Source organism: Olea europaea, unplaced genomic scaffold, assembly GCF_002742605.1.
Source record: "Olea europaea var. sylvestris unplaced genomic scaffold, O_europaea_v1 scaffold2471, whole genome shotgun sequence".
NCBI classification, from domain to species: domain Eukaryota; kingdom Viridiplantae; phylum Streptophyta; class Magnoliopsida; order Lamiales; family Oleaceae; genus Olea; species Olea europaea.
The window spans coordinates 74,807-91,194 of NW_019242924.1; the positions used below are offsets into that span (position 1 = coordinate 74,807).

Genomic DNA, 16,388 nt, shown 5'->3' on the forward strand with positions numbered 1-16,388 from the left:
GTCATTTTTTCCTCGTACGCCCTTCTGGCTCTTTCTTCTTTGTGCCTTTCTGCAGTTATCCTTTTCTCTTCTTCTTCCCACCGTCGCATATCCTCTGCACTTCTCATCCTTGACGTCCCTTCCGAGAGATGTTGGCTTTCAAGCTCCCTATGCTTATCAAGACTCGACAAGTCAATAATTTTCTTCATTTTCCGGTATTCATGGCCAACACTTCCTTCCTGGCTAATTTCATCCACATTAATAATCTCTTTTGGCTTTTTAATAATAATTTTCTTATGAGACTGTTCTCTCTCACCCTCCATTGGTGGCCTTATTACTATAGAGGGCTTATGTGATTCAACCTGAGAATCTTCGGGTTTCGTCTTGTTTGAAAAAATTATCTTATTGACTTTGACAGCAGCATTATGTCCTGTTTCAGCATCTGATTTAACTGGTTTGTCAGAAATTTGTGGGGCCACAGGAGTGAGTTTATCAGAAAGATTATCCGTTGACCCACATTTGACCTTCAGAACTTTTGCTTTTGCACTAGGCCTATCGTCTTCCTGTGCTTCTACCACAGCAATTTTTGTTGCACTTTTCTGTACGAGCTTTCTAGGAATAATTTTCTGAGGGGTTGGCTCGACTTGATCAACATAATTAGGTTTAGGTTTCCCAAGGGCCATATCAGGATCCATTCTTTCGACTCGTGTTTCTGAATCTTCCCCGTACTTAGGGCAGTTCTTGTTGGTCCTCATATGACCAAGCTGGCACATCAAGAAGTATAGACTAGTAGATATACAATGTCCAGGAAAAGTACAGAATTCTGCGAATAGTAACATACCTGGCCACAAGCCCCACATACAAAACTCTCTCTTGCTGATTTCTTTTCCTTGATTATCTGATTTTCAAGCAGCAGCAGTGTCAAGGTACAAAAAAATAAAATTAAATGTCCACAAGTTGGGATTGAAAAGACAGTGGGTATATTCACAGACAATCCACCATCAGTAAGTCCTGAACAAATTTGGTATACTTAAAACTTCGTACCATACATAGTTAAACTGCATACCAAACATACCCTTTATGCACAAGAAGGGAAGGACACTTACCTTCATTCCATCCCCTAATATTCTAACTTTTTTATGCAGTAACCCCATTTGTTCGATGTCATTCTTTCTCTTCGGTTTTACTTTTGCCGATAGGTTCCTTCTAGCAGAAAAATTCTCGATCTGAACCAATCAGTGAAAAATTAAAATTATCAGAGTTTTACACAGAGAACCCATACTGTAATGATAAAATAAAATGTAGGCACTCTCAATGTCAAAACGCATTGCAAACTGAACAGTACAAAAAACAACGTTTTTGACCTCTCTTTGATTTTTAGTAATTTCCTTAAATGCAAAGGATCCCTCGGACTGGGAGGTTTTTTTAACAACTGTGGAGTTCTTCTTAATTCGTTCACTGCTTTCAGGACCAAACATCGATTTTGAGGCCAGTCCCACTTGCTCCCCAAAAGCTCGCTCTTTTTTCTTCTTTTTCCTTTCATCTTCTTCATCTACAGATAATTTTAACGGTCAGATGTTACCATCAGAATACATCCATTACAAAATAGACTAAAATAAACACAGAGCATGCATCCCAAGCATAAAAAGTTTACATGTATGTATATCAATAAATTTTAAAATCGATAATTTTAATTATTGATCAAAGTTGAAAATAAGCAAGTCATTTTGAGAATAAGGTCAAAGTTATTTTCAAAATGACTTACTTTTTTTTTTTTTTTTTTTTTTTGCTTGAAAGTATGAAAAAAGTAAGTTATCTGAACATATTTGGAAACAAAAAGTTACTTCAAAGTACCCTTTACTTTGTTTTAAGCTTAGTTTAAGTCAAACATGCTCCTAGAACTTCAGCACCAGAGTAATAAAACGAAAAGAACTGCTGTACCAAAATAAGCATGAAATGGAATGAAAACTCAATAGCATGTGAAACGAATTGGTGAGAAATTTGCCAAAACACATTCTCCCATAAGCAAGGTTACCCTCATGAAAATTTTCTAGAATTCCCCTTGATCTTATAAACATCTTCAATCACATAAAAATGTATCCTACACTTAAAAACCCCAATCAATCAAGTAATTGTCTTGATTTCTCAATCCTAATGAAGATGAGGAATAGAAACCAAAATTGTTTACTCTTAGTTCTTTATGAACTCCAACTTTGAAGTCAATTTCATGATGAAAACAAGATAGTAATGAACATCTATGATTTCATGAGAGTCAGCCTACTACCTTCCGAGGTGCACTATTACTTTAAAATATCCTCTATACACAATTTCACAACACAAAGTTTCAAAATGTTCTCTCCAAAACACTTTAAAAATGATTCCTCTTATTAAACCTACTTATGTAACAGATCAAGCTCTTAGATAGAAGACACATATTATTTAATTTTGTTTCCAACAAGCCCCTTCACATGTAAGCCAGATTCATTGCGTATCAGAGCTGTGGACTGTGCACAATTCTCCTAAAAAGTGCGGGCTTGAGTGTTTTGCCTGAATACGATGTTGACCAACTGCCTGAATACCATGTTGACCCTAAAACCTTATAAAGAGGAGCACATTCCTCTATATAAATTTTGTCTTCAACGCCTCTTTTAGCATCAGCCACCAACACAATACCATCGGTAAAAAGAACACGCCATAGTATTGCTTACTTACAAATGACATCAGTACAATCTTTAAGTGATCAAAAACCCACTAGAATATTTTTTAGGACAACTGGTTATAGCTCTCATGTGCATATCCCTGATGACATCATTATTACCACCATGCAATGAAAGTGTGTTTAAGTTCATCAAAGCAATATCCCGCATCATCCAATTTCAATTAGATAGGCAACCATATTTGTAAATTAATTTTTAGAAGAATGCTCTGTGAACAGTTTGCTGCAAAAGATATCAAGCAACTTTTTTTTGGTTCAGTTAATGCCGAGCAACTTGAAACAGTACAATAAAAACGAACTTCATACCATCCATTAGCATCCTGCACAATTCTGCTGCTTCTGCCGCCTCATCTTCAATTTCTTCTTCTGCTTGAGTTTGAAATGGGCGACGTCGCATTTTAAGTCCTTTGACACCATCTGCACCATCATGATTAGACTCATTATTACCTTCTTCGCCCTCTTCAGCATCTAGAAGATTTTCCAAATCTCCGGCAAAAGAATCCAAGTCACTGTTTGCCTCCGATTCACTCTCATTTTCTTCAGTGTCAGCAGTAGAAAGACTTTGAACTTGCCGATCCCAAATTTCCTGACATTTTTCTCGTGTCTGCTGCTGAAGCTGCAAGAAAGACATGCGCTGTCCTCGAGCAAACTTGCTTGTTGTTGTTGGATCAACCTGAACACCGGATGCAGCTTGCTCACTTGAAAGCTTGCGTATCAAAGCAATCCTATGCCAACGAGTTAGTTTGGCAATCTGCTCTTCCGGAACTTTGAATTTAAGGAGAAGCTATATAAAGGAAGGAAAATGCAATAAGTACGATGAATACATTTAAATTATGTAATATATATTAGCTTAATATTAAACAGTATTATTTATAACCTTCTAAATAATGTCAGACCAATACCTCAGAATTGTCGGGGAGTGTTCTAACTTACCTCAAGACTCAATACAGAAGGGTATAATGAAGAAAAATGAGACACAATATTCATGGTGTCAAGCTTGTTCATTGTGTTTCTCAGTAACTAGGAATATGTATATAAACAATCTTCCAAGATTTAAGATTCCACACGGGAAAAAAATCATTTCTCCCCTTGAATTAAGCGCCAATTAAGTTAATAGACCTTGCAATTCTTTGTATTTTACAGATAGATCAATAGGCCCCTGTCCGATGCAGGGATCAGAGTTGACCTCCATATAGATTCACAATAACTCAATTGTTTCAATAATTATATTAAGAACTACGAAAAAATTAATTTTACATAAAAATAGTAAGATATAACTATATATTGTACAATCATAAAGAAAAAATAATGCCTTTTATCTCTCCGCCTCAACCCTACAAATAGTTAATTTCCAACAATGTTGTGGAGCCTAACCTTTCAGCACCATTAAGATCTTATGTAAATCATGAAGTTACGGGATTCAATTCATAAGACACAAAACTCAAGAAAACGTGCAGAAAAAAGCTCTATATCAGATTTCTTATTGTCCAACATCTACCAGAAGAAACAGGTCTCCTCACTAGGAGCACTTCATAGGTCAAATTAGCCCATAAAAAGACGGGTAATTCTAAGAGAAAGATCCCTGTTCATCTTGGACATCATGGATATACAACAAAATTGATAAAACTTCAAAAGTTTATTTATCTCCCCACTACACATGTAAATCTAACTCCCAGGGGGTTCGACATTTCATTTTCCTCTCCCCGTCTAAGACCACCACCAAAAACAATGTAGAAATGCAACACGTCAAATCTTTACCTATTAAGCATGAAAAGATTGGAATGGAAGCAAAAAAAATAAAATAAAATAAATAAAATAAAATAAAATTATCTTAAATCAACATTTTTCCATCAGGATTATCACAATTAGACATCACAGAATGGTATGAGGACCACTAAATTTTTGGGACTAGTTCCAATGCAGTCAATAAAGATCAATAAAAAGCACAAACAAAGGAGTGAAAAGGAAAGATCTATTAACGAGAACTGAAAATGTAACCCCTGTTTTATCCTCATTATCTAAAAACTCATTTTTTTTCCAAACTCATTTTCAACCATACATTTTCACAATAAAATATTTTGCACGTAAACTAAAAACTGTTTCCACTTTTTAACCACAAATTCTCCAAAAATTCACTATTACAAACCTCATTTTCATCATAAAAAGGGGGCTCAAACATAGGCTTAGTAAAAAATTATGGATCCAGAATGATTTCAAATTCTATTATATCATAGTCATATAAGCATTTGGGTGCAGCAAAACAACCACCTCTCTTGCAGCTTCCATGCTCAATCTACGCAGATCAGCATCTGTTCCAGTTACTGTTGATCCTTTGCCAACAACTGCTTTCTTCTTCACCATTGCATTTGAAATTGGGGCCTTAGGAGTTACACGAACATAACTGAAACCTAGACCCCGTCCAGAAGGGTCACCAACACCAGTAATCTCTAGACGCTCAATCTTTTCTTCATCCTGAATATCAAAGGTAAGATCAATTTCCAAATACATGATCCTAAAAATTTATTGTTTAAGCAAGTATATCACAATGTAGGCAACCCAAAAGTGCTCAAATTTAAGGTGTAAAATATGATATATTGGAGGATAACTAAAAGATAACAAACATAGCCGTTCAAGAAAAAAAACATTGATTCTTTAAAAAGTATGATGCACCGACACGGACACATGTGTCCGAACACGATACATGTCGAATACGTCGAGTCATGATTTTTCAAAAAAGTACCGACACGACACGTCGTCGACACGTTCATTAAATTCTTTAAAATTCTTTATTTATATAGTTTAAATTTAGTTTTATACTTATTATTGATTCTTTTTTGTTGAAATCTTTTAAATATAAGTACTTATTTGTTATTTACTAAAAACTTTTGAGTTAAAAATATATAATAACTATAGGAAGAAAGGAAAATGATTATTATAGAGTGTCCGAAGAGTACACGCTAACCTAGTTAGAGTGTCCGTGCTACATAGTTACTCAATTAAGCAATGCACTAAAGTTGTCAATTGCCTGCATGACAGGTTGCCCTTAAACCAGGCAAGTCTGCAGACACTTTCAAGGCAATCAAAGCTATCATTTAACAAATATTCACCACACAGTATATTAACAGAACAGATAATATACTGTATACGGTAAAGCCAAAATGTCAATTCACTTTTTTTTTCCTTACTTTTGAGGAGGGGTGGGTTTTGTCTTTCTTCCTTTACACTTTTTATTGAAGATAGGAGAAGGGGAAAGATGAAAAGGGAGTCCAGCAGAGAGGGAAGAAGATATAGCTTACCTCTTTCGTACAGGCCACAAAATTGCTGCTCAAATTCCATGGTGTTATCTGCAATTCTCTTTCAATGTGTGATGCAGCAGCTAAAGCAATTGCTTCATCTGGCAGTTGATTCATTGCAGACGAAAGGCCTGCAGGATGAGTCAGCCTAGTGATTCCTAACCGCCTAAGCCTGTATTGGCCAGCCAGCATGCTCTCATAGGCACACACCTAAGGCAATCAGTAAAAAGAAGTAATAAATTCTCTATTTCTATCAAAACAATAATAAAAAATATTCATCACCTTAAATAATAAAAATGTGCAGATAAGATGGTCGGAAAAAAATAATAATAATAATAAATAAAAAAAGAACACCAGGAGACAGTAATCCTGTTTGGGTGATTTCAAGTAGATCCTACGTCAAAATTCTTTGTGCTTTGACACAATAGGAGTGTAGCATAACAACAGATTCATGCAATGAGGTAATTTAAATTTTGACAATATCAATCTGTTGCCATCTTTTACATCCAAATGATACACAATGCATGGAAAAAGGAGGAAACTGATAACTGAACCCAGAAATTATGCCTCCCAAGGTTTTTTATCAATTAAAAAATGTAAAACACACATCTCATGACATTAACAAACTTCTAAAATCTGACAATCTTAATTGAGACAAGTTTTACAAGGACATTAACGACATAAATGAATTTTGACAAATTTTCTAATAACTTATCTCAGCCAAGAGGGATGACTCTTGAAAATACACAAATGATTCTTCCATACTCCTCTTCTTCCTTCTGTTAGTGGACAACATCTTGTCCTTCTCTCTCTTTTTTTTTTTTTTTTTTTCGACTTTCAAGGTTCAGGCAAATTTGCCAGGTCGAACATGACACTGCTTTGGTTGAAAAATAGTATGAACTATGTAGACAAGCCACCTATGTTTAAGAAATCCCGGAAGGTTTGTAACACTCCATCTCTCTGACCCCCCTCTGAAGCAATAAGCCCTTTGAACCATGATTTATCTTACTATATGATCAGAGCCAAAGATGCCAAAATGTTAACCAAGTAAAGGCATGTTAATGTCACTTGGAAGCTTATCGAAATTTAAAATATCTGCCCAACCTAGTTCCAGTTGTTTTAAGTTGGTAGGCAAACGTGGAACTTTTGCCATGAATCGTTTGTCTAAATTTTATAACTTATACACTCTTCTTCAAGTTTTGAAACTATGGATAGCCATCAATCATTGGAAGACTATATAAATATATTTAAGGTATCTGGTCCCTTCAGAGGGTCTAAACAAGATAAGCTGTTCAAAATTGACTCACATCTTCAGGTGTCACCATCCTCCTCAATTCTTCCTCGGAGGGGATGCGGGAATTGCGCCTCATAACCCAAAGAAGTTGTCCATTGGGTCCCCTCTGGTACATTGCACATGCAGGAAATATGATTTATTTTAACAAACGGAATATCAAGAATGAGCAATTTAAAGATATAATTACTGCTGTTACAACTAAATGGAGGCATGTCTTCTGCATTATTCTTTATTTCCAATTTTTGCTTCCTTTTCATTTAGTTTGTTTGTATGTTTTATTTCACTTGTTATCTTCTTGTTTTTGCGGTTTATTTTATTTTTTGAAGGGTGGGGATGGGGGGATCAAAATTGCATGATACCTGTAAATCAGCAATATTTTTCAGTTGCTTCCGAACAACAGCTTCAGAGAAGCTAGGAAATAGAGCAGACAACTCATCTGCACGTATGGAAGGATGCAAACCACGCTTTTCCGCAGCATAGAACTCTCTATACATGTAAACCAGTAGCCTCTTCCCATTATATGACTGCACAGTACCTTTTGCAGGCGATATTACTTCCATGTGAGGCTCCTGTAGATTACAGTTAGGGACAGAAAAAGGCATTTAACAGTAAAGCAAACTTACATTAAATATTTAAAATATAGCAACTGAATGCTGCAAAGCAAGATAGAAGTGAACAAATGGAAAAAGGAATGATGAGGCCAGCAACCTACACCATACGCACCGTTCTCTAAATTTGTTGAACTTGATGGGGGGGGGGGGGGGGGGGGGGGGATTAAAATAAACAACATGGCTTTGTAATTGGATTTGGTGCTTGTCTCTGGTGGATCATCGTGAAATAATAGTTGTCAGCACCTCCAATGCCCTTTAAAATTCAGTTGTTGAGGAGTACACCTCATAATATCAGCTAAATTATTGGAGTTAAGTCCCAAGAAACGAAAATAAAACAAACAAGTGAGAAAGGAGGGTTCTTTTTGTCGATATCTCATGAAGTTAAATGCTTCCTGTCCTTTCCCCAAATGAATGAGACCATTATTGCATTGTGCATCTTGTGATAGAGCTTGATGAAGTCTTGACAGTTTTAAAACATGTTTTAAAAGTATGAGGAGTGCATCAAATCCACAACAATGCAAACAGATGTGGCAAAAGTGATGGATGATCAACATAAGGCAAAACGAAATGCTGGAAAATCAACATAATGAATAAAGGTGAGAAAGCAGTGTCTTATATACCTCAACTGATTGGCAGGAAAAAACTGGAGATATGCCTCACTTTTAACAGAAATGGGAGAATCTTCCTTGAGAACCATAGTTTCAATATTAGTTATGATTTGGACCTTCTGATCCATGAGTTTTATTTTAAGTCAAGATTTATTTTCTATTCAAGTTTAATTGGGTTTTCCTTAGTAACTAGACTTATTGTTAGACTTAATAAACCAAGAGTTATATAGGTGAATGAATACCTATTCCTTCTTCCACTTGGAGATGTCTCTATGTTTATAAATACTTACGTTAGACTTCTTGCTTATGAGAATAAAATGTTATGAGAATTCAATACTTGGTGATGGTAAAATGCAACAGATTAGATTTAGAATGTATAATCAGATTCAGCAAATTCATTAGAAGTTCACATAATTAGACAATTACAGAAAAAGGTACTTTTAGAACACAGCAAATAAGAAGACAGACTTATCTGGGGAGGGGGTAGAATCAGAGGAATAAGATGTTACAATTACCTGTTGTCCAACAACATCAATCCTGTCAATACGCCTTATGGAAAGCTTGCCTTTTGCAGACCGTACCAGTAAATAATCTGTAGATGACACTTTATGCTGAAATATGGGTGACCTGTACATGTTAGTTTCAAGGCATGACTGGCTGCAACCAGGTTTTATATCTCCAAGGAAAGGAGATTTATCAGCAGGATTAAGTATGCGGATACTCCCCAAACTTTGATTTTCATTACGAAGCATACTGCCCACTTGATCACCAGGGGCAGATTTCTGATAGTACGTACAAAGTTTTGCACCCATTCCAGCATTCCCCAGGAGTAAAGGTCTTTCCTCGCAGTATCTGCATAAAAAATTTGTTTAAATAATGATTTTAGAAGTTCGAGTAAGTGGTCAGGAACCCTTTTTTACAATAAAAGAGATAAAAAAANGAAGCAGTGAGGAAAGAATTATAATGTGAAGCTTTTTGTGCTAATAGATTCTCCTCCTCATATTGTGGCGACAGTTTTCCAAATCAAATTTAATTTGTTTTGTCCTCTTCATGACTCCCTTTTTTGTTTTAGTACTGCAGCACTCATTCTGCGTTTGGGAGATTTTTTTCTCAACAAAAATAAGCATAGAAATATGTGATACTACAAAAATCATAAATTAAGACTCAAGGACCAAAAATCCGAGAAAATTACAAATGCACTTGACCCTTGAACATTATGAAAAACAAGGCTCTAAATCACCAGAAATAACGTGCTTTCAACCAAGAATGCTCTTGCTTATTGCATGACCTATTGTCATTGCTATTGGATACCAAATTCAATATGCCATGCAACCAATTAAGAGTGTTTGCATTAATTTGCCTATGCTGTATAGAAATCAAGTTAGGAACTTTTCGAGGACCGTTGGATAAAAGGTTTCTTTCTGATAATATTAGCCTATGCTTTGGTCTTGTTTAAAAACTATTTATAAATTCTCAAGTCAATTTTTATCCACACATTTCGAAAAACTCACAAGTAGTACCCACTTATTCACCACTAATTTTTATCTATTTATAATTTAAGCCGCCTATAAACACTTCCCCAAATATGCTCTTACTTTGTTAACAATGAACCCAAAGCTTGGTTTTCAAACTTCAAGCTTGTCGAGTAAGGACATGTTATATAAACCGTTCTTCACGCAATAGATCATACTAATCAAAAGCTGATCAAACACAAGAAGATACAACATTGAACATATAATTATTACCTTGATTCACATAAGATAAATGACCTTTCAATGAGAAAAATATTTAAATAACAAAAAATCTTGAAAACTTACTCCATTAAGAAAACATGGCCATCTTTCACTGAAAGATCAGATTTCTTCTTAAATGCCCCAGGAGGACGAAGAGACTTGTTCTGACCAGGAAGCTTTTGCGCTCTGGGCAGTAGATGTACTTTTGTACGAATAAGATGCAACACGGAGTTTGGACGAACATTTTGTTCTGCAAGAGATTTGTGATCTTCAAGCTCCATTCCCGAAAAATATATTTTCACTGGCTCAGATAGTTTAAAATCTACATAAGGGAAAATACATCAAGTTCGTGGTCAGGATTTTATAAAGATAGATTATACGCACACATAATGTTCAATGCAAACACACTGCAATAAATACAGGCATCACCTTATTGTAAGAAAAAGAGAACTGACCTAGCTTTTTTGATGCTTTAGCCTTAACTGACAAAATGGTTTCTTCAGCATCAACATGAAGTTTACTTCCTTTGCCTCCCAAACTCTTCAGTATAACTTTCATTGGTCCCTGTGTAGGTAGCTTTTCTTGTTCCTTGAGAGCCACCTCAATATCATGAGGATACCATAAAGCTTTCGGGCGGTGAAAATTAGCAATATCCTTGCTGAAAAGAATAAATTACTTCAACACTGGTAAAGAAATCTTAAGCTAAATATGAAATGGATATGCAAAATAATAAATCATATATGTTTCAAGTATCAGGTACATAATAATGGACTCCTAAAATAATAACAAATCTCACCCAGGTAGGAATAAACAGACAAACATGTACGTGTGCATATGTCTGATTTTGCTAACTTAATGCATAAAGATAGTTGTGTGCCGCAAATTTTTTTTGATTCAGTTTATTCCTGCCACGTCACTGAAATATGGTCAAGAAGATGGCTTAAAGTATTAATTTCAATTTTATTCTTTAAACAAAGATGGAATTTGGATTTTGGAAACCTGAACTAAAGCAAAACACCTGTGAAATACAAATGGTTGCCATCATCGGCAATAACTAGCCTTTTTCCACTTTAAACTAAGAAAAAAAATATACTAGAAGCTTCATTGATATATAAATCTTTGTTCCAAATTCACCACTCAACTAGCTTATTTGGTGACCGAGACAAAATTTATTATTTCTTGCGAATTTTCTTTAAAATTTCACATGACACTACTCCCCTGACCAACAATATCGGTATAATTTCGCTGATCAGTTTCTCATTGATCTTTGATAGGCCTCTGTCCTAGGTTTCGTATTTGACGAACTTAATTAACATTTAATGATCATTAAATATTTGAATAACGACAGTTATACTTTTCGGACTTGTATTTTGTTCCAATAAAACAGGCAGAGAAAAGAATGAAAACAAAAGGGATAGCTATTGGATGGTGGATAAATAATGCAGTACCATAACAGAGGTATTAACTAAATGCCATGGTAGCAGAGAAAAAGAGGAGAGGGCGTAAGATATTTTTTCCCCTTCTGATTAATGGCCTAGTAATCTGTTAAGGTTAAATTTGTCACAAAATTAGTTCATATATACCATGCTAAGCCATTGTGCAAAAATTTAAATTTGAAAATGAGGAACAATTAGACAACAGTAAGCTACTTGTACCATAGCGTACACAATCCATTGGACACTGCTTGCAGTGAGAGCCGCCTCAGAAAAAAATAATAATAATAAATCAATAAATAAATGAGAGAAAAATCCAATCTTGATATGTAAGTACATATGTACGCGTGTATTATGTATGCAGACATGTTGTAGCAAACTAAAAATTCAAGCAACTTGATTTCTATATTGCCTGACCTAAAAAAGAGGAACATAGAGAATACATATCAGAGCAGCACCAACCACTACAGATTGGAAATCAGCCTCAATACACAATTAACATAGATGACCGAAATAAATAAAGTGAAAATATAAACTCTTACTTGCTTAGCTTCACTTTCATAGTCTGTAGTTTAAGTGCTGGTACAGAATGCAAATTTTTATGATCGGTTCTTTTTTTGGAATGTGAGCCCCGCTGCTGAGAAGATATTCTATTTGGATAAAATTTGTCATTAGCAATATTGAACTGGCCAGCTGATATGCCTCGATGACCATGTACCTCGAGTGAATCCCCATTGCTGGGAATTACAGAACGAGCTTTGACCATAGCGCCTGCGTGAAGCCAAAGGTCCTTCGCACTCTTATTGTCCAAAAGTTCGAAAAGCATCTGATCATCTTGGAGATCAAGAATTAGCTTTGGCCTTGCAATGGATTGATGTGGTTCCCATACAATATTATCTAACCATGTTTCTCCCACTATATCCCTATTCTGTAATGTGAGGTTGCTAAAACGCTTCATGGTATCATTGCAGAGTTTTGCTTTGGAAGCATCATCGTCTCCAAAATCTGTGTTCGGGTCATCCATGTCTGCACGAGACTCTAACCTTAAAAGTTGAGGATGATATCTACCTCCCAGAAAGGAAAGATTTGCACGTCCAGAAATTTTTTCTGAGCCAAATGGTTCCACTGAAACAGAACGACTACGCAGGAAAGAACCATGATCCTTTTCATAAAGATCACTTTGAGTTTCCGGCGTGATAGCTTGTGCCTCAGCCTCAAAATCCCTTTCCCTATAGGCCAACGATTCAGAATCAGGTCCAGAAAGCTCACAACCCTCACCAACATCATTCGAAGATGGCGAGTTATTCCAGATAATCTTGTCTTCCCAATCTTGATGTTCAAGTAGGTACAGTTCGGGTAAAGGAGGTGGACTCCATTCAGTAAAAGTATTTACAGAAGAACACTTTTTCATTGGTTCAGCACTAAAACAAGAATCTTTCCTATGATCATCGACCATTGAGGCAATCTTTCCATTTCCCTGAACAGTTAAAAAGTTTTCTGACTCCAGTACATCATCCATCATGGCAATTTCACTTTTAGTCACGTATGATTCCCTCATCCCAGAAAATTTTGGCCAACACTCCTTCAAGAAGTTTTCTTCATCTTCTTCAACCATACAGCAGGCATCCAAGGGTTTGTGCCTCTCTGAAAGAATGGGAAAGAAATTATGCTGCTATTAGCCAAATGCCATAGAGATTGATAATTGAAGATAACAGTAGATAAAAATTCTGTGATATATCAAGGCTAGAGACTAATAGAATAAGCTAATCAGTAAGGCAGACAAGAAACCGAAATGCCAAAGATTTTGACATTAATCTAACATGGAGAGAGCACAAAATACTTTTTGACTTAATTGTTCTATTGTACAAGGCCATTCATAATTCATCAGGACCATCATTATACTATAGAACTCAAAAAAAAGGACCTTTGGGAGTAATGAACGGGCGATCCCTTTTCACTGCTTTCTTTAGGGGCTCATGAATGCCGAAAATTTCAGAAAACTTTAAGATCGCCATCCCATCCTCCACACAAAGTATAGGAAGTGGTGCTGAACAGCCATCACCAGCTGGCTCTTCTGGAGCATTCTGTTCCTCCTGGTAAATAATTTGTAGCAAACGTACAATTATAAGTAACATAGCTGCACCAACAAAGCCGACACATGGGTTTTTAATTGCAAATCAACATGTTTGTAATTAGATGCTCAGAGGAGACAGCCTAGCATCATCAAGGGCAACAAGATTTAGGGTTGTTAAGAACATTTTGTCCTCCAGTGTTGATTACATTCCTTTCATAATAAGTTTTCTTTCATGAAAGAAAAGAAAACAGACAAAAGAAAGGAAGAGCAATGGCACTTTCAAGTCATTATGAATGAAGGATATCATTCAAACACATAAAAAATGGAGAAAAGCAATACTCAAAAAGTACCAATTGGCTGGCAAAGATGTCAGATGCTTCAAAAACATGAGCTATAAGAACTTAATCATTTGAATTCAGGGAGACGGAAAAACTAAATCTAATCATTGAATGAGATTTGGATTGGATAATGTTCTGATATACAGATTTCTAACCTCCCCGGCGTCCACCACTTCAGCATCCAAATTTTCAGAGTCTAGTACATCTCTAAAAAGAATGTCTTCTTGGATTTCTTTCTCTAGTAATAGCACTTCATGACCACTAATTTGCTCACCTGCAAGTGGACATTAAATTGAAAGGATGAATTTAAATGCAAAAAAAAAATTATTAAAGTGGGTTAACAACTTACAAAAATAGGATCCTTCCTTGTGGGACTTATTATTTAGCACAAATCATTGTAGTCGTGATGGTGATTAAACAAAACTATGGACAGTTGCATAACCTCCATTACCCAAAAGATTACGAAATAGCTGAAGGATTAATTAATCACTCTAGACTTGATTAGTTTATTTTGATCTATTAGCTCCATTACCTAACATTGGGTCAGACAGCACATAAATCCAAAAGAGATGGATGGATACATCTTCATTTGAAAATTCTATCCCCACCCAAAATAATCAAGTCTATAATTTACAGTTGCTTAACTTTCCTTATAATTCTAAGCGTAGCTTTCCAATAATTAATCACTGGAATAACAGTAATTTAACTTTGGGTGAACTAGAATCGTATTAAATCTTGAGAACTAATAAAGTCTGATTAATTTTTGGTGCCGGGCATTGTCTAGCCATCAGAAGTTATTTTTCTAAGTACTGCTTGAAAAGCAGAGGAACTGCAATACTATGAAAGTCTTAATTTAAATTTAAAACTTTATTGACAGTTCTCATTTGAAGCAATAAAATATACACATAGATGCAGGTAAAAAAAAAATATCAGATATATGAAATACACAAATATAATTCATACACATACCTATATGCATACCTACAAGTATATCTTTACACAGATCAAAATACACCTAAAGAGAGTATTGGTAGAGTTAGATGAGTTAGATCACACATTTCAATATGTTCAGAAGATAGCCCGTGTTTACCCTACAAAGTATAAAATCTCAATCAAGACCTTTTTCTGCTCTCATGAAATAAAAATGCAATTCATCCATGGAGAATTTATAATGCACTTTCAGAAGTTCTACAATCTTTTTGAAGTTAGTAGGAATAAAAACTGTAATAATTCACTAAATTATACTGCCAAATCAACAAAACGCTGAATAGATACACATAAACTTCACAGGCCAGACACATACGGTAGCTGGGCACAGCAATTGGATCACCATAAGAATAAAAATTGAAGGGAGCAGTAAAATTAAATGACAAATATTGGACGATCTATAGAATTTAGGAGGACAAAAATCAATGGACAATGCAGGCAAACCCAGCCCTACATGCAGACACATACCCCTCAAGCCCTGCTATTGATGCTTTTCGACTTCCGTTCCTTGGAAACTTGTCCTTCTGATCTAGTTAATATTAAGGAAAGCATGGTATCACAGAATCAAATTTCAAACAACTTTTATACAATTGAGAAGCCATTACAAATCATATTGAGCTCAGCAATACCGAATTAACAGTCTTGAGATACATAATGATCCACAAAGTTTAAAATGCAGAGTAGAAGGGCATGGAATATGCAAATCTCAACAACAGAAGATCATAATGAAAATAGAGCACATAATATTCTATCTAGGGTTACAAAGGTTATGAGCTAAAAATTTAAACCTGGAGAATGAAAAGGTTGATGTACATCACTATTTTCCACCTCCTTGTGTTGCTTTTCATCTTTGTCTTCGTCTTCGTCTTCTTCTTCATCGTAATTTTCATCATCATAGATAGAAGCTGCATTCTCCAAAGTAGATGCTGCAACTTCTTTGGAAAGATAACTTTTCCGCAGATAGTCCTCCTCTGTAACAGCTTGGACTTCTGGTCCTTCATACTGCTCGTCGATATCTTCATAATCAACAGCATCTTCTGCCTTCTCATCATAATCTAGTTGAGATGAAGGTAGAGAACAACACAGAATCAGAAACTCGCCTTACTTCAAGAGGACAAATATGGCTTTTCCTCACATGTTACAACACTAAGAACACCCCAAAGAGAATTTCCAATAGCACTAACGTTTGAATTAGATTCGTATTATAAAACAACTGGAAAAGAAAAACGAATACGATACTCATCAAATACCATTTCTCGACCTCAATGCCCTGTGCAAATTAAATAAGTAAAATAAAGTTGGTTTAATATGTTCCTCCTCAC

General features: G+C 35.5%; 1 protein-coding gene across 1 annotated transcript in view; it reads right to left on the reverse strand.

The window, feature by feature from the left end:
* LOC111382319 (transcription initiation factor TFIID subunit 1) overlaps nucleotides 1-16,388 on the reverse strand; it is a 26,593-nt gene that overhangs the window by 5,307 nt on the left and 4,898 nt on the right. Inside the window, exons 2-17 of the mRNA XM_023006255.1 lie at nucleotides 15,855-16,166; nucleotides 14,235-14,353; nucleotides 13,592-13,760; nucleotides 12,210-13,311; nucleotides 10,690-10,892; nucleotides 10,319-10,556; nucleotides 9,017-9,353; nucleotides 7,642-7,851; nucleotides 7,296-7,388; nucleotides 5,992-6,198; nucleotides 4,964-5,167; nucleotides 3,002-3,479; nucleotides 1,344-1,531; nucleotides 1,086-1,205; nucleotides 821-877; nucleotides 56-743 (exon numbers count right to left, since the gene is read on the reverse strand). Coding sequence (XP_022862023.1) covers nucleotides 56-743; nucleotides 821-877; nucleotides 1,086-1,205; nucleotides 1,344-1,531; nucleotides 3,002-3,479; nucleotides 4,964-5,167; nucleotides 5,992-6,198; nucleotides 7,296-7,388; nucleotides 7,642-7,851; nucleotides 9,017-9,353; nucleotides 10,319-10,556; nucleotides 10,690-10,892; nucleotides 12,210-13,311; nucleotides 13,592-13,760; nucleotides 14,235-14,353; nucleotides 15,855-16,166 — 4,725 coding nt within the window. The remainder of the gene's footprint in view (nucleotides 1-55; nucleotides 744-820; nucleotides 878-1,085; nucleotides 1,206-1,343; nucleotides 1,532-3,001; nucleotides 3,480-4,963; nucleotides 5,168-5,991; nucleotides 6,199-7,295; nucleotides 7,389-7,641; nucleotides 7,852-9,016; nucleotides 9,354-10,318; nucleotides 10,557-10,689; nucleotides 10,893-12,209; nucleotides 13,312-13,591; nucleotides 13,761-14,234; nucleotides 14,354-15,854; nucleotides 16,167-16,388) is intronic.